Genomic DNA, 18,083 nt, shown 5'->3' on the forward strand with positions numbered 1-18,083 from the left:
GCTGTTATATCAGCCCTATATTGGGAGAAGGTATCGGCTAGCTGCTCATCAGCTTCATCTCTGTACAGGGAGCGCACGTTCCATGAGAAAATGCGCAAATCGTTGATCCGTTGTCGTTGCCGGGTCCGTCGTTGTGTAATCCGTCCAGTCCGAGGCTCCTGTTGTGGCTTCGTAACGAGTTGTTTTCCGTGTAGGGTTGCCAGCCCTACCCAACCCCCAACCTGGAGGACCAGTTGGTACAATTTTTCCCGTTTTTAGGCGCGGGAGACTCGCCTTCATCCTTCTCCGTCTGCAGCTTTTCGTTAAGAAAGAGCTCCCAGCGGTCACCACGTGGAGGTGGAGATAGGGTTTGGTAGTAGAGCTGTTGGTGTTGGTTCAGTAGGCATTTCCCAGGTTTTATGCTCCATCGTGGGCACCAATCCACGTTTCGCCCTGGGACCTATACTACTCTTTGACCACCCTTCTTCCTTCTTTTCTTCCTTCTTTAGTGCGCCCTCTATTTTGACTAAAAAAACATATTCTTTTGTTCACAAGATCGAACAAACCAGAAGTTTAAAAAAACTACAATTGGAAAACTTAACAAAATTTATTATTCACTAAAAGCTGGTTTTTCTGAATTATTTTATAGGCTTTCCTCAAAGGGGTCATTGTGTGTTATCCTAAAAACCATAAAATATTTCAACTGGAAAGGTGGCCACTTTTGAAATTCAATTTTTGCAAAAATGTCGCTGCTTCATAGCTAATCAAATTTCAAAATGTTGTGAATATTTCTTTTCTAGCGAATAGGCACATTCCAGTAGACACGAGCGTTATAAACCAAGCTTTCAGAATGGACTCTTTCGAAATTAAGCAGGTCCTTGTGGCTGGTATAAGCAGGTTCGGCTGTAAGTTCCTCGATACTCTTCTGGAAGATAAAGACCTCGTAAAGCCATTCCATTCCGTATTAATGGTGACGTCTTGGGTATTGCAATTATTCGAATATGATGTTCCTTATTTATATCAACGTCATTAACTATTGCTATGTTTCGGCAAGGTGAGAACTTGTGACATTTGAGATAGCCATCAACATAGATCTAGAAGAGAGGGGATTAGAGAGAATACTAACGAAAAGAAATGAAAGAAGTGTATGAATGGACCATTACTGGACCATGTGAAAAATGTGTTTCTTTTGTATACTGATTGACGGAATTAAGAGAAATTCAGGTTTGAGGTCTGTAAACATAGAAATAGTTTCCGATGAAAACACATTTTAAAGGACGATGACTAGATCCACAATGACCTCCAACAGGGGCTTTGAACATCTTGGAGAAAAATAGGCATATAATTCCCTGAGAGTTCCCAAAAGATCGCGACAGCTTATTTAGAATGCCGCAAAATGTTCGCTAGATGGGTTCCACGTTCCAATCGATTTCAGTAAAACATTGAATATATGTTGAAATATATACAGTTACAATGAAAAAAAAAATGAACCACCCAGATTGTGTAAATTACTTTCAGGTTTATAGCTTATCATCCAGTTTTCTTTGCTTTAAATTAAGTTTTTAATAAATCTGGCGTGTACGATGTAAGTGGAAAATTACCTCAAAACGGCTAATGTCCTTATTACCATCATACTTCCATGTGACCATCAGTGCTTTTTTTCCAACTGCTTTAATTGATACAATTTGAACAGTCAATCCACAGTAACAAAAACTATGCGAAAACATAGACCTTGACAAAGGTATGTGTTCGTCACTATCAAACAAAGGACTTCTCAGCAAACTTGGTGCTGACTCGAATGGTTTTAACTCCGGAAAGTTGAAACTTCTTCGAATTCCTGGTGGAGTTCCAATCGCGGAACAATAGCAGGCGGATATCTGACAACAATCGTCTTCTCTACTTCTGCTCGTACTCTCACCAGTGATTCTTTGATGTAATATCCTTTTTATGTTTTTTAGTTCCGAGAAAATGAATCTGAATAATGTTTTCTGAGAAAAAAATATTTTAAAATATTTAATTGAAATGAACTGCTCCTTAAACAATGTTAACATTCAAAAGTTGAAAGAAAGTCGAAAACAGGAAGCACGGCGCTACCAGATTGGCCGTGCTTCCTGTTTTCGACTTCTGTTTCTGTTTTTTATATGTGTGAATATTTCGTTACACTACAATTCCGTTTGTTAGCAATTAGCAGGTCAGTATGTCCCCGGAGGGGATGGGGCTGAAATTCTGAAAATGGTTAAAAATGCTACCCAAAAAAATAAATCATTGGAAGATCAACCAGACATGAACGGCAACTGTATCAGCCAGTAGAACTGTTAAAATATCTGAAGACTGGAAACAAAATGAATTGGAGCCCCTATTTCCCTCCTATTTTCTGAAACATGAGAAAACTGAAATGTGTGATTTAACAACCTGCGAATTTGAGCTTTCTCTTTAAGAGGTGCGGAAACATCTCATCAACATGGTGTAGAAATTACAAATTTTCGAGCAAAAGTGTCTACTTTGAAAACTGTTGTAACTCTCGAAGAACAAGACACAACGTGGTGACGTTGAACGATCATGACAGATTCGATTAATATTGAGAATCGATTCCAATAAAGTAGAATTAAATTATAATGAAAACTACAATTACAAAATGCGTCGAAATGTTCTCATTGAATGTGGCTATATTGTGCTCACTTCATCACTTCTTCCAGTATCTGAAGAAAATCCGCAGTTTTTGCAAATGTACACAGGCAGAACAAGGCCTTCCGGGTTCAACTGGTATTTATGAATATATGTCAGATTATTCACTTCAATGCAATACTGACATTATATGCTACCTTAGTAACTTTACTAATAATAAGCCGATTTCCTTCTAATAGTATACCTTATAATGCGCGTTATGTTTCTCTAAAATCTTCTAATCCAAGGTTAATTTAAAGGAGACTTTTCAATAAAATTCGAGAATATAGTTATATATCATACAGGGTGCGGCAGCATAACTTCCTTTTTTAAAATGCGCGCCACTCAGTTAGTTGATGTCATAGCGGAGCGCTAGTGGTCTCGTTCAAGAGGGGATACTGTAAAGTTTTGTCCCGACACGGTTCAGTCGCTATCATGCGTTGGAATAGTGAGGAGCGTGCCTTTGCCGTTGAGGTTTACTTTTCAAGCGGAAGTTCGGTTATTGCAACACACCGTGCATTTCGGAATCGCAAATCAATTGTTACATGGGTCACTACATTCAGACAAACTGCAAATGCGACAAAAGGAAGAACTGGAGTCCCTCGGCCCGTTAGATCACCTGAGAACATTGAAGCAGTGAGAGCGTCAATGTTGCTAACAAGAGTCATGACAAACGCTAGAAATCGGTTTACGCAATGTATGGAGAATGGGGGACGTCACCTAACAGATTTGATCTTCAAAACAATGTAAATAAAAACTTTAGACATGTACCTACATTATAAAAAATAAGTATTTTCCGATGCATACAATAGTTTTTATTGAGTTTTGAAAAAAGGAAGTTATGCTGCCGCACCCCTGTATTATTAACTTTGTTTGAACAGAGAGAGTTTCTGAGAATGAATCCTCTCTCTCCTCGCTTGCAACGGATGTCAAATCCTTTTTGTAAAACATTAATGGACTCTTTCTATTCAATACTCTACACGTCGCTTCTATGGGGAATTCCTTAAATTCCACACAATCATATTGGGTTATATGCGTGAGATTTCATGGCTTACATATGTTCATCTAATTTCAACTTAAAAGGTGCAGCCGTTTCCGAGAAAAGTACGTGCGACAGATAGACAGTCAGACAAACAGTAAAGCGATTATATTCAGTTCCAGTTCTAGTTTCCTTACAAGGATGTGTGCATGTATATATGTATATACATGCATACAGACTCTTGAAAATCTTAGCATCAAATTCGGATTCTTGATTGAATAAGAAGGGGGGTTATAAGTAAAAAGGGAGCAAATGTGTTTGTAATAACAGCAAGAAAGTCATTAAGTATTACTACAGGATCTCGGTTTATTTATATATTTGCATTCCTCTGCAAGAACGGGGTGTCGTGCTGGAGCTAGAAAACATAAAGTTAGTAATTGAACTAGGAAAATCTGCATTGAATCTAGTAAAGTTCAAAATACATGTAACAGTTGCGTTTCGAATTACACATTACAGCTTTATTAGCTTAGGCCAACTTGACAGCAACTCGTTTTTAAGGTTTTGTGTAAAACAAAACCTTACTATAATAAAATCGGTTTACTGTCTACTTCTCTGTCTGTCCGTCCGTATGTCTGTCAGACCCATTATATCAGAAATGGTCACTTCTATTGATAATTTGGTAGAAAGGAGGGGAGGGGGGACTGTTAATCCCACTGCATGCAGGGAGTAACATAGTATCACACTAAAGTGAAACTCTGGAACAAAAACGTTAAAGTACTCTAAAATTCTAACCGAAAGGACGTGATTTAAATTTCACAGGCCTAGTTCGGGTAGAGTCTCAAATCATATTTAGGTCGGCCTTTATATCGTCGACTTTGATCTTGAGGTCAATTTTAGCTAGTGAGTTCTCGTCACCCTGAATTACAACTCATTTCGGACGTGATTCAACGCAATATTTTCGTTCCCACTACCGCGAGGCGGCGATCATTGCTTTGGTAGTCGATCAGCACTAAGCAGATCTCCAAGCGTGCGTTGATTTTGTAGGCAGCAATACACATTTGAGCGGCGTTACGCGACACCGCATTCGGCTAAGTGACGCGGCGCGGCTGAGTTGCCTGGCAGAGAATAATTCAGTTGACTGCTACGATTCTCCAATTGTGGTTTGTATCAGTTGCGATGCAACCCTCACTGTGGTCAGACCAATTCGGTGTCCTGTAAGCACTTTGGACAAAGCAACAGTGGGACAGTGTATATACTACCGACTCTGTTCATAGAACATTATGTCTCAAAGCATTACTCACTAAAGCTGGTAGTGTTCAGTTTTTCTGTGTTTATTTCAATTTAACAAAACATTAAAAAGAAATTTTAATAATAAGTGTCGTTTACAATCACGTGCTTTAAATACACAACCTAACTTAAAAACTTTTTAAAAACAACGGCTTCCGACCTTAAATACCGTTCAATAATGGTCTTACTTGGGTTCTCCTTAGACTCGACACATTACCGCTAAGGGAACTACGCAGACCTAGCCATTTTTCGTTTTCACTTATGGTCATTCTAAGTCGGACCAGAGAACTTAGCTCTCTCTGATCTAGCTTACCGGGACATCGTGGGACAACTAAAACACAACAAAAACAGCAACAAGGTTTGTATCCACCTTTTAAAATGTCAAAACATGCCGATGTTTGTAGTTACCTCTATGCTAGTGCAATATAGGTATGCCGCGTCGTGGCAGTTGCGCTAACTGTAGTGTCGCGTTGCGTAGCGTGTATGCGGTCGTATCTTAGGAAATATTTTGTTTGACCCGGTACACTAGGCATTTGCAAACTAATAATTAATTCGGTAATTTTTTCTCTGTTAGATATTTTTATTGTAGCGTCGTAATCATCATCATGATTTTCACCGTCGCTCTTGATTTTGGAAATTGGCAAACATCTTCTAAAATTCGAGCTTTATCAAGAATATCAGCTATTAGGGCATCGTCTCTAATTTGGAAACAATCGACATTTTATTTAGGTTCTAATAAGCTGCCAAATTTCTCCTGTTTTATTCTTATTGTTTTTTGTCACTTCCTTAACAATAATATTCTTGTCCTCACCGATCAACTAACTTGCAAAAATATTCCCCGTCGTTCATAACCGCTTGTTTGCCATAATCTTCAGCAGTCGAATTATAGGGTAATATTAAAGCAAGTTCGAAAACAAGCCAGTCATCTACCGCTTCTTGATTGCTGCGCTTTCTCCAGATATACTTTTTTCATAGACCCCATGTCTATTTTTGGTTTCACCGTAGCTATACGTTCCGAGCTCTTAAAGCAGGAAAATACGAGCTTTTAGAAAATTCTTGGGCCTCCTTTAATATTGGTTCACCTATAGGGTGATTGCCACCTTTCGCTAAACTGAACCATTCGAAAACAGCTTCATCAACTGTTTAGTATTTGCGTGATCTGTTCCTTTTAACATTTCCGCTAGAGCTAGCACTTCCAAACCAACCAAATCTTCCCAAATGGAATAGAAACAAATGGAAGCTAATGTACTGGGGGGTGCCATTTAACAGTAGGCTTTTCAGCAAATGCCGAAAAATTTAAATGGAGTCGATCTTTCGATTTCGACTTAAAGAAATTATAATATATCAAATATTTTTCGACTTAGAGATTGAATTTTATATAGAAAACTGACGGGAACGCCAATGAAAGGCCGAAAAGTTTGAATTAGAAAATCTTTTTTCTTCTTTCATTTTCTTCAGCCTTTGTCCCATTCACAAGCGGGGTCGGCTCGTCGTGATCGGTTTCGCCATTTGGCTCTATCGAATGCCTGATCTGAGTGCAATCTCGAGGCTTTCAAATCCCCATCTAGCGTATCAAGCCACCGTTGTTTAGGTCTGCCTTTTGGTCGTTTACCATCGACTTCCATGTTCAGACCAATCTTGGCAAGTGAATTCTCGTTTGCACGAATTGCGTGACCATACCACCGAAGACGCCTCTCTCGCAACTTTTCCACGATCGGTGCAACCCCATAACGACCGCGGATATCCTCATTTCGGATGTGATCTAAACGTGTGACGCCACTAGTCCAACGTAGCATCTTCGTCTCCATCACCGCAAGTCGTCGTTCAATGTCTTTTATAGTCGGCCAACACTCAGAACCATAGAGAGTGACTGAACGGACGACATTACGGTAAATTTTAGATTTGAGACGTTCGTTGATACGTCGATCCCAAAGAACACCAGTTGTGGAACGTCACTTCATCCAGGTTGCGTTAATGCGTGAAGCAATTTCATAACGCAGTTCTCCATTGGCTGATAGCGTTGACCCGAGGTATTTAAATCGCTCAGTTCTGGGCAGATCACTGCCGCTGACAGTGATTGTGCCTGTTTCATGGGGATCGGTCGTCAAAAATTCAGTTTTGTTTAAATTCAATCTGAGACCGTGTTGCATGAGGCGATCATTCCATTTTTGAACAAGTTGCTCGAGATCATTTTTGCTATCAGATGCTAGGAAAACATCATCTGCATAAAGCAGTGTGTAGGACGCTGGACGTTGAATATCCCGTGTGACGGTGTCCATAACAAGGACAAAGAGGAGTGGTGAGAGGGCGCTTCCTTGATGAATACCAACAGAGACACGAAGCAGTTTTGATACACCTGCCTTACTTTGAACTTTACTTTTCGGATCATGGTGGAGCAATTAAACCCAGCGCACGAGTTCTTCTGGCACGAAGTGTTGTCGTGAAGCATACCAGATGAGTTCGTGTGGTACACGGTCAAACGCTTTCTCTAGATCCAGAAAGGCAATGTAAAGAGGGCGATGCTTCTCACGGTGTTTCTCCATGAGTAACCGCGCAGCGTGTATTGCGTCAGTAGTTCCGCAGTTCTTGACAAATCCGGCTTGATTCACGGTTATTTCAACGATTTCGCGAATACGGTTGACAAGAATGCGTTCAAAAATCTTCATGGTACGGGAAAGTAACCGGATCGGACGGTAATTTGAACATTCTGCTGGACTACCTTTCTTTTTCTATAATATATTGGAACAGTGGTACTTTCTTGCCAGCCAAATGGTGTTCTTCCTTCCTGAATAACCCGGTTAAAGAATTCACCGAGCCATAGTGTTGGGTTCCAGTTCTTCGCTTTCCAGAGCTCAGATGCGATGTCGTCAGGTCCTGTTGCTTTCCCCGATTTCATTTGTTTTATTGCCTCCTCGACTTCAGTTGCGCTGACTGGTGGAACTGCTCCAAATGTCGGCAATGTTGTGTAAGTGGAGGATGAGCAAATTCTTCAGTTGAAATCTGCTCGAAGTATTCTCGCCATCTATCCGTCGCGGCTCGACGGTTGGTAAGCAAAGCACCGTTCTTGTCATTAACGCAACAGAAGTGTTCGATATCCTGTGTGCGTTCATTACGGCTTAAAGGAATTTCAATATAGAAAGGTTCGACTGTAGTTCGGTAGTCTAGAAAATGGTGCCTGCAATGCACTTTCGACGTCTTCATTCACATTTAAAATTATAAATATATTTTTTTTTAAAGTTAAGTCTTTTCAAGGCTTCAATTAAATTTAACTTACAGCCGTTTCGCTGACTCCGTGTAGCTCAGAATCCGATTCAAGTAAAAGCCGTGCTGCTCTGTAGAAGAAAGACTCGGTTTTATGAAGTGTACTATCTAGAGGACATGGGACTCCACGTGCTGAACAGGAACAGGTTTGGACTTGGCAGCCATCTGAAAATATAAAACAGAAAAAGATGAAATATGCTTCGATTAGTACATCTTTATATTGAATAGCCATGATCGAGGCGCTTTTTAGGCCAATGACAAAAAACAGTAGCCAACAAAGTGGCACTGGTGACTGGATATGCTCGTAAGTATGTGTAGATCAGGCTAAGGTTTCATACCATTCAGGATTAGTACTGAAAAATAATTCAGTATCGATCAGCGAGTCCCACATGAACCCTATTGCTCCACGCCCAACTCCTGTTTCAATAACAAATGAAGAACTTCATTGGCGAACGAGCCAGATACTGTGGGTCACATACTGAGAAGCGGCAAGACCGCTGCGAGTTGTAATATGCATTAGAACCCACTATCCCAGGATAGTCGGCGAATGGGTCGTCCTAGGACTATGCGGCATAGAACAATGAAGAAAATATGCAAACTTGGGAAAATCGAGGGTTAGTTAAAGCACATTAAAAGGACCGACAGTGATATTGCGTAGATGCGGTTGACGTGCTATACCTCATATAGGGATCTACGGCAACCATATAAACAAGGCTTGAAAACATAATCTACAGGGCTAGGACTTCGGAGAGTATGCTTCATGCTCGTCTCCTCTGCAGGCTGAACGGAAAAATTGTAAGATGTGGTAGAATGCGGAATTAAGAAGCGCTCTCCAATAGTTGTTTGTATGGTGGTTCACAAGATAAGACCGGGAAATGAACAATCTATCTAAGTACGTCTGATCGCAATTTGTCTTCCATTGAATTCTTGTTGCGTACGTGGATAAAAACTGCTCGGAAACTGCCTCACCACATTCATACTCGCCTACAGATCAATCTGTAGAAGGCATGCTCTCCGACTCAGTGGAAAGTTTGCACTTGGTGCCTACGGCGAAGTTAGCCAGAAAGGAAAGTACGGAAACTCTCAAATTGGGAGAAACTGGAAATCCGACTACGGCGGCTCGTCCGCGGTACTACAGCCCAAATCTACTCGCAAGCGGAAGAGGAAGGCCCGGCGGAAGGAAACTTCGGCCACTAAGGAGGGGGGACTACAGGCTGAATCCTGCCTGTCAGAACCTTCTCCTTCATCTTTACCGGGAAGAGCGGAAGAACGGGAAGCTGGTGACGTGGACGCTACTGGTTTAACGCCAGTGTGTGGAAATGGATCCAAGCGGTCCGGACACCGTGAACCTGGAAAGGCCCTAAGCCGACGGCAGAAGAGAGCACTGCGGAGGAAGGTGGAGCACCTTGGGAATGAGGACATGGACGTGGCTATACCACTAGGCGCGGTAACGCCCAGAGAAATCGGACGCAAGGAAGCGGAATCTCCGGCGGAAGGTGGGGATAAACTAGAAACCCCGGTAAGATCCACACTGGACGCACCAGACTTTTCTGTCAGCGGTAATGCGCGCAAGAAGCGTAAGACCAACACATCTGCTGTGGCCAACGCTTTATTGTGCTCCGCACCAGGGCTTATATCCACACGTCTCGCGGGGATTAGGACCGGTGTGCCCCCCGTATGGAGGCTCGTACTGGGGAAGGGACTACAGAGTGAATCCTACCTGCTAGAAACTTCTCCTACACCTTCCAAAGAACAGGCGGAAGGAAGGGAAGCCAGAGACGTGAACGGAACTGACTTGATGCCAGTTCGAGTGATCGAATCTATGCAACCCGGACACCGCAAACCAATTAAGGTGCTAAGTGGAAAACAGACGATTGCTCTGCGGGATGAGATGAGATCTTTCGCGGATGAGAACATGGGAATTGTGGTACGTCCAAGTACGGCTTTTCTCAGAGAAATCAATCACGAGGGGATCGAGTCTCTGGCGGTACGGTGTCGGGGAAACCCCGTCATACGCGGACTGCCGCATACGCTTCTAACTGTTTTCCATAAGACAATAGACTAAGTTTATGTCGAAAAACATAAAGATTGGTCAAATCAACCTGCAGCATGCCAAAGCTCCCTCCTACCTCTTGGCAGCGAGAATGACAAAGCTGCAGGATTTCCCCTATATCTTTCTGGTGCAAGAACCGTGGGTTCGATTTAACAGAATCTGTGGCATTGGATCAGTAAAGGGGACTAGGATCTTCTACGACGAAAGATCCATAAGACCGAGAGCTTGCGTCCTGCTGTCAAGACGGTTAGAGGCAACTATGCTGAGACAATATTGTTCCCAGGACTTAGCTACGGTCATCATACAATACCAGATAAATGGCGAGAGGAAAGACATCATAGTTGTCTCCGCTTATTTACCCTATGATTCTTTGTATCCTCCACCGACGCAAGAACTTAGGGATCTGGTGGCGTATGCAGAATCAAGTGGTCTCGAACTCTTAATAGGTTGCGATGCGAATGCTCAACATATTTGTTGGGGCAGTAGCAAATGCAATCCAAGAGAAGAAAAGCTATTTGATTTCATCACTTCAGCTGGTCTTATGACTGCAAACGTAGGGTGCGCCCCTACGTTCGTGGGACCGAGAAGAAGCGAAGTAATTGACCTAACAATCTGTACCCCAAAATTGTTAGAGTTGATTACACACTGGCGAGTGCTTGACGAGGTCTCACTGTCAGATCACCGATATCTAGAATTCAATCTGACTGTTGCGGGCGAACAGTCTGCAGTACAAAGACGGAACCCTAGGAAAACGGATTGGGCAAAGTTCAATGAACTTCTTGGCAATAAAGTACAATCCCCTAGGCGACTAAGGACTCCTTTGGTGTTGGAAGATGAATTGAAAACTCTGAACTGCACACTTTTAGAGTGCTATGAAGAGGCTTGTCGTATTTCCCGAGGCCAAAGCGGTAAAACGGTTCCTTGGTGGAACCGAGAACTGCAAAAACTCAGGAAATCAACCAAGCGACTTCTAAACTGTGCTTGCAAAAGTAACTAGAACGAAGACTGGTTAAATTTCAGGAACTCACAACGTGAATATAAGAGGCTCGTGAGGTGCTCGAAACGAGACTCCTTTAGAGCGTACTGTGAGAAACTGGAAGGCGAAGGAATGAGTCGGCCAAGTTGGATTCTCTTAGAAAACCCGATGGTACTTTCACGAGCTCCAGACTGGACTCAGTACAGACCCTCCTGGAAGTACACCACCCGAGAGAACGGGTGAGAGAAGTGGTAGGGGGAGAGTTGACGGTTCTTGCAACCCCTTCAACACGCAAGCGTTGCAAGGGGAACTGCAATACTGCGAAAGCGGTTGTTACCCATGAAAAGGTGAGAGCTGCCATACTGTCCTTTGAACATTTCAAAACACCTGGCATGGATGGCATCTATCCGGCAATGCTAAAGGAGGGTATGGAGCATTTAGAGCGACCTCTAAGAAATATTTTTCAAGGATGTCTTGCTCTGGGCTACGTGCCTTCTTCTTGGCAACAGGTTAAGGTAGTTTTCATACCGAAACCTGGGAAAGATGACTATTCTAATCCAAAGAACTTCAGACAGATCAGCTTGACTTCATTCTTGCTGAAAGGTTTGGAGAGACTGGTGGAGCGTCACATTCGTGGAAACGCACTTAGGTCACACCCACTTAGTGAAAACCAACATGCTTACCAACGTGGAAAGTCCTGTGTGTCTGCTCTTCATTCTTTGGTCACAAAGGTAGAGGATGCAACTTTGAATGGTGAGTACGCGATGGGGGTGTTCGTGGACATTGAAGAGGCTTTTGACTGTGCGCCTTTTTAAAAACTTTGTGATGCGCCAGAGCGCATGGTGTTGATGATGCTTTAATTAAGTGGATCCATGCTATGCTAACGCAAAGATTGCTGTGCGCTGAGGTAGGGGTCGATCGCTACCTGACTACAGAAGCAACGAAGGGCTGTCCCCAAAGAGGTATGCTTTCGCCGCTTCTGTGGAGTATGCTGATCGACTCACTGCTATGCGAACTGCAAAATTTGCCAATACACGCTCAAGCTTATGTTGATGACGTGGCTGTACTTGCTGTTGAGCGGGATCATGGAATGGTGTGTAGGAATATAAAGCGTGCCGTTGATTTGATAGACGGCTGGTGCCTTAGATATGGTTTGTCAGTTAATCCAAATAAAACCGCAATGGTTTTATTCACAAAAAGGAGAAAACTGGATGGACTTTGTCTCCCTGAGATGAGAGGTACTACCCTTCAACTCTCCGAGGAAGTGAAATATCTGGGGGTCACTCTAGATAAAAAACTTCTTTGGAATAAACATGTAGAGGTAAAGATGAAACGAGCTCTCACAGCTTATGGGCTGTGCAGACGGACCTTTGCGTCGACATGGGGACTCAGGCCTCATGTGGTAATGTGGATATACGTTGCCATCATTAGGCCGATGTTCGTATATGCATCCGTAGTGTGGTGGGTTAAGGTGAGACAAAAAGGTTTTCACCGTAAACTAGCCGCACTGCAAAGAACTGTTTGTCTGGGTATCACTGGTGCCATGAGCACGACATCCGGCGCAGCTCTGAATGCTCTACTCAATTTGTAGCCCTTGGATATATTTATTCAAAGCACTGCAATGAGAGCAGCTCATAGGCTAATTCGATTAGATCTATGGGAAAACAACGGATGTGGGGGGCACAGAGCACTGGAAGAGTTACTGGGAGGACTGAATCCAGTTCTTACAATGCCTTCCGATTCTCTTGTCCCCATACATCTGTTTGGTAGAAGATATGTAGTTACCCTGAAGCGTAGAGAGGACTGGGAAGACCTAGAGGAATGCGTGGCGGGATATACGGAAGTCTTCTACACCAATGGCTCAAAAACAGAAGAGGGTTCTGGAGCCGGAGTCTATCTCTCGAATAAAAACGAGAAGTGGGCTTTTCCTTTGGGGCAATATGCCACGGTTTTTCAAACCGAAGTTTATGCGATCCTAAGGGTGGCAAACTGGGTGATTGACGAGCGGTTAAAGAGCAGGCGCATCGCAATCTGCAGTGACAGTCAAGCTGCACTGAGGGCATTGAGCAGTCCTTTGATCACCTCGAAAATTGTTCAGGAATGCAGAAACCGTTTGAACTCTATGTCTAGATTCAATACGGTGGAACTACTCTGGGTACCTGGTCACTGTGGCATAGAGGGAGATGAAATCTCGGACGCTTTAGCGAAAGAGGGGTCAATCTCCCCTACGCCGGGACCGGAGCCAGCAATTGGGGTATCAGTAGCATTGGCTAAGTCTGTTTTCAAAAACTGGGAACAAGTTTCCCATAATGACAGGTGGCAGAGCTTAAATGCTGCTCGACACACCTAACTTTTCCTGCCAGAACCGAACATACGTACCGCAAAGTCTATCCTGTCGAAAAGCAGGAGGACTTGCAGGTGTATTGTGGGCATTCTGACAGGCCATAATTCACTAGCTGGGCATATGTTCAGAATAGGAATTACCGAAGATGATACGTGTCCCTCCTGTAATGAGGAAGCGGAATCCACGGAGCATTTCCTATGTGAATGCCCCGCCTATGGACGCATCAGGCATCAGATCTTTGGTGCCGATGTCCTCCAATTGCGACGGGTGGCATCACATCCACTAACGGAAATCCTGCGATACGTTAACGAATCCGGAATATTCCGTTAGACGGGGGAGGCGAGTACAATGGGCCAACACGGCCTAAGTGCTCAGAAGCTGTAGCTTCTCCCCCACCATACACACACACACACACACGCGTCGATCTGACTTGAATTGCACAGTTGAAGCTTCTCGAACCCCTTTGCAATAACAAATTCAATTTAATGGGGGTGTCTTCATGTGGTTGCGAAAGACTTTTAACCTGGGTAGACACACATAACGAGACGGTTCTATCTTCCATAAAACTTTAACATAACATAAACAAGCAGCATTACTGCAAAATATTGAATAGACACATATCCTTTTCTTAAATTGGGGAATTATTGCTTACCAGAATCCATTAGTAATCGACGGCATATTGCACATCGCTTTGTTCTTTGGTCAATTATATCGCGACGACGTCGTTCCTGGCATTCGACATCGTCACCATGATTTCGGTATTGAGGACATTTATATGTAAACTGGGTTTTTGATTTTCGATCTGGATTGAGAAACGGACAGTCTAGACAGCCGCACTTATTAGGACAGCGTAAAGGCCTACTTGGTATGTCTATTGTCGTGGTACGACATGTTTCGCTTTTTGACCCTGGAGAATCGTGATAGTCTTGTTCCAAGTTTTCATGGATAAGAGGTTGTCCTGGCGTTAGTTGACAAACAGTACAACTGCATGATTTTTCTGGTAGACTAATATCTTCATAGCTTTTACCCAAATTAGAGGAAATGCTTTCCTCAGGGTGTCTATCGTTAATCGGGATTGATATCTGAGCACTTGAAGTCCCGAAAAGAGATCTCATGCTTTTAGCTGCAGATAACTGCGATGTTGTCAACCTGCTGAATGCAGGTTCAACAGATATTGATTCTGATTCTTCATGCAGCTGTTCTTCACTTTCTATGGGAATAACTTCTTGGGTAGCTGGTGGTGGTTTAGTTTTACAAGTACAAGGTATTCTTTCGCCTTCAGTTACTTCTTCAAATTCTCGACTAGATTTTACACTTATGAACGATTCTATTTCTGAAGTACTTTTTGAAGAAAATGTTTCATCGTCTTGTACACGCCAGCAACTACAACTGGTTACGCAACTTAATAATGAACCTTGACTGATACGAGCAACTGACCGAGATGGTATCTGGCTGCCCAAGGTTTCTTCTGGTTTCTCCGTTTCTTCGGATATTTTTCCGATGAGAGATAGTTCCGATTTGCACGTGCAAACTTGGCTTTCATCTTTTTCGGAACTTTCCAGAGAGTATAAACAAGGACATGAAGTTATCATGGATGAGTGTATGCTTCTGGTGCTTGCTTTCGGGGAGACTGGAGGAAAAATGGTGTGTAGGGAAGTTGTTTCAACTTTGTCTATTTTACTTGAAGACGATGGTTTTATCGAATCGATTGGGTCAGACATTCTTTCCAGCTTAGTTTTCGAAGGGCGTCGATGACAACTAATTACGCTTTTCTGTTTTCTTTTGCAGCAGTGGAAGCAAGTAAACCTTTTGTATTTAGAGGGGCATTCCTTTGTACCTCCTTCTTGACAAATTTCGCAAGTGCATTCGTGCACATCACCAGTCACTCCAAGTGGCTGTTCTACTTTTCCAGTGTAATCAGTGAACGTTGGTGATGGTATCCTTGGTTTCTGAAAAATATGCTCCCCTACTTGACTTTTGACTTTGATAGGAGAAGTTTGCCGGAGATTGCTTGATTCACATTGTTCGCAACGACACGTTTCACCAAACTGCAAAGGCGCACTTTGTAAAGGGGTCGATATTTCTGCTTTTTTATCCTTTTTGGGTGTTTGATGTATCCGAATAGGATATTGAACAGAAGGGAGTTCGCGGTCGGAAGATACTTTCCGACTCTCATTCGATTGCTGAAGCACCCTACAGGGTGAAGTTCTAGCTTTTTCCCCTCTAGTGGTTTTCAATACTACCGGGTTAGCAAAATGCCTGCTTGGCAAACTAGGCGATAAATCGCGTGCATTGTTTGGCTTCAGTTCTACGGATATTGCTTGACCTATAGTAGGTACAGACACATCAATATCAGGTTCTCTCCGACTCGGCAGTATTGTGGGCTTCTGCTTCACTGGAAGCTGCACTGTTTGTGTTGGTTGACTCACTAACGGAGGCAATTCTCTTTGCTCCTTGCTTATTGCAGCCGGAGGCTCGCATTCATCTTCCTTTAGTTGAACTTTAGATTTAGATAGAATACCTGGCTCCTTTCTATCAAAAGCCTTAAGTTGAATTTTCTCCGTTTTTATGGATCGCTTTAGACAAACTTCACACTTGCATTGTAGCATGTGGCTCACCACTGCAGCGCTAGATGCTTCTTCAGGTTGAAGACTTGCGAGAGATATTTTTGGTCTCTGAAATAATCTTGAGATGTCAGAGGGTTTTTCGCTTGTTGGGAAAGCTTTATTAGTGACTCGCTCTGAGCTGGGTTTCACCTCAATAGAATAAACTTCTTTCGGCCAAGGTGGTGTTTTACGAACTATTGGCTTGTGAAGTGCTTCAGACGGATGCGGGTTTTCCTTCTCATAAATATCGCAGTTACAGTCCGATGAATGTGTTTCTTTTTCTTGACTCTCTATTGAAGTTTTCGAACATTTTTCATGTGGCTTCATTTGAAGGGGCTTGGTTTCCAGATGTGTATCATCCTCTTGATTAGACACTGTGGCGACTTTAGTTTGGTTATTTTGGCCAATGAAATTAGGTTCTAAGTAAGTTTGGGGAATCCGTGGCTTTTGAAGTAATGTTTTTATATCATAAGGCTTAATAGTATACCTATGCAGCTTTGCTGTTTTGCACATGTTGCATTTGCAATGAGATCGATGAGCTATGATCTGTGAAGTGCTCGCGATTTCCGTTTTATGACTTCCTTCCTCTTTCATCAATGCAGTGGAGATGCGGACATCCCTCACTTGTGGTTTTATATTAACACGCTCATGGGATAAACGCCCTTCACGAGAAACGGACTTGCCCGCGTGCTGCTTCGCTTGTACTGGTACTATTTGTGTTTCTAAATGTTTTGGCTCATCTCGATTAGTCGATAATTCCGCCAGCGAAACATTTACATCATGTGTATTTAATGAGCCATACTTAGTTGTTTCACATGGGAAGGCAAGATCCAACATGTTAGAAGCCTTTAACTCACATGGCCTGATCTCAACAAGCTCTTCCTCTACTTTCGGGACTAGTGGATACCGAACTGTGGCTTTCGTTTCAACCGGTATAACTTTCTCCGTGGCAGATTTCGGATCTCGTGGCTTTTGGAGAACTTTCACTGTGGTCATGGGTCCCACAGATGATATACCGGAAGATTCCTTTTTTCCGTTACACAGGTTGCAGTTGCAATTTGTAGAATGCTTTCGACCCGTCTCCTGTTCCCTTACAATAGCAGTATTTGATTCATTAAGTTTAATTTCAATGGGTGTGTGGTCACTGGCGGGGTATTTTCCGTAATCAGTAAATGGTTTCAATTCAATCGATTCTTTCTTCGCAAGGATCTCTTCCGCCAAATCAGAAACAGGAATCCTCGACTTTTGCAATATATCCCTTAAGCCGTCCGCTTTAATAGTTACATTTTCACTTTTTATTTGTTTGCAAGAATTTGGAGAAAGACATTTTGCTCTGTCTTGACAAATACTGCAGTGGCAATGGGCCAGATGAGAAAACCTCTCTTGTCCCAAATGGGGTGTTGACAATTTCGATGGTTGAGTGTGCGGTTTCATTTCTATGGGAACTTCCTCAATTCTTTCTTCAGATTCCAGCATTGAATGTGTTTCTACAGGTGGATCCTTCCTTTGATCAATGGTGGTTTTGAGTTTGATGGGTTTACTTTTTCCAGTATCATTTCCCCCAAAGTCGGAAACGTGAACCTTTGGTTTCGCTAATAATTCTCTAACGCTTTCCGGTTTAATGGTTATTTTTTCAGTCTTCATCGCTTTGCAAGCTAAATCTGGCAGGTGACATTTTGATTTGTTTTGACAAACGTTACAGTTGCACTGTGGATAAGAAATTATTTTTTTTTGCATCACAAGCATTTGAGGTTCTTTGTCTGGCTTTACTTCTACAGAAACTTCAAGTCTATCATCAATTGTGTTCACTAAAGGTGGAATTCTTGGACCCTGAAGCATTAGATTTATAACGAAGGGTTTTTTTGACAATGCATTTTTCAAATTGATTTTGTCAACGCAGGCATTGCATTGGCAATCTCCAGAGTGCCTCCCAG

General features: G+C 42.7%; 1 protein-coding gene across 2 annotated transcripts; it reads right to left on the bottom strand.

The window, feature by feature from the left end:
• Nucleotides 1-608: 608 nt before the first annotated feature.
• LOC119659723 lies at nucleotides 609-16,339 on the bottom strand. Of its 2 annotated transcripts, XM_038067980.1 has the most exons (5): nucleotides 14,406-16,339; nucleotides 14,196-14,345; nucleotides 8,184-8,335; nucleotides 1,581-1,967; nucleotides 609-1,073 (listed from the first exon to the last, which is right to left on the bottom strand). In XM_038067980.1, exons 1-5 carry the CDS (start codon nucleotides 16,150-16,152, stop codon nucleotides 846-848), a joined length of 2,664 nt encoding a protein of 887 aa, XP_037923908.1. In that variant the 5' UTR covers nucleotides 16,153-16,339; the 3' UTR covers nucleotides 609-845. The 2 variants fall into 2 exon arrangements, with proteins under 2 accessions (XP_037923908.1, XP_037923907.1); XM_038067979.1 differs by having other exon boundaries at nucleotides 14,196-16,339.
• Nucleotides 16,340-18,083: the final 1,744 nt, after the last annotated feature.

This window comes from Hermetia illucens, chromosome 6 (genome assembly GCF_905115235.1).
Source record: "Hermetia illucens chromosome 6, iHerIll2.2.curated.20191125, whole genome shotgun sequence".
NCBI classification, from domain to species: Eukaryota; Metazoa; Arthropoda; class Insecta; order Diptera; family Stratiomyidae; genus Hermetia; species Hermetia illucens.

Coding starts and splice junctions, on each gene's coding strand:
- LOC119659723 (XM_038067979.1), bottom strand. CDS start 16,152: ATGCTACAATGCAAGTGTGAAGTTTGTCTAAAGCGATCCATAAAAACG. Junction 1,968..8,183: donor ACGGAGTCAGCGAAACGGCT/GTAAGTTAAATT, acceptor TTTTTTTCTCAG/AAAACATTATTCAGATTCAT. Junction 1,074..1,580: donor AGGACATTAGCCGTTTTGAG/GTAATTTTCCAC, acceptor CCTCTCTTCTAG/ATCTATGTTGATGGCTATCT.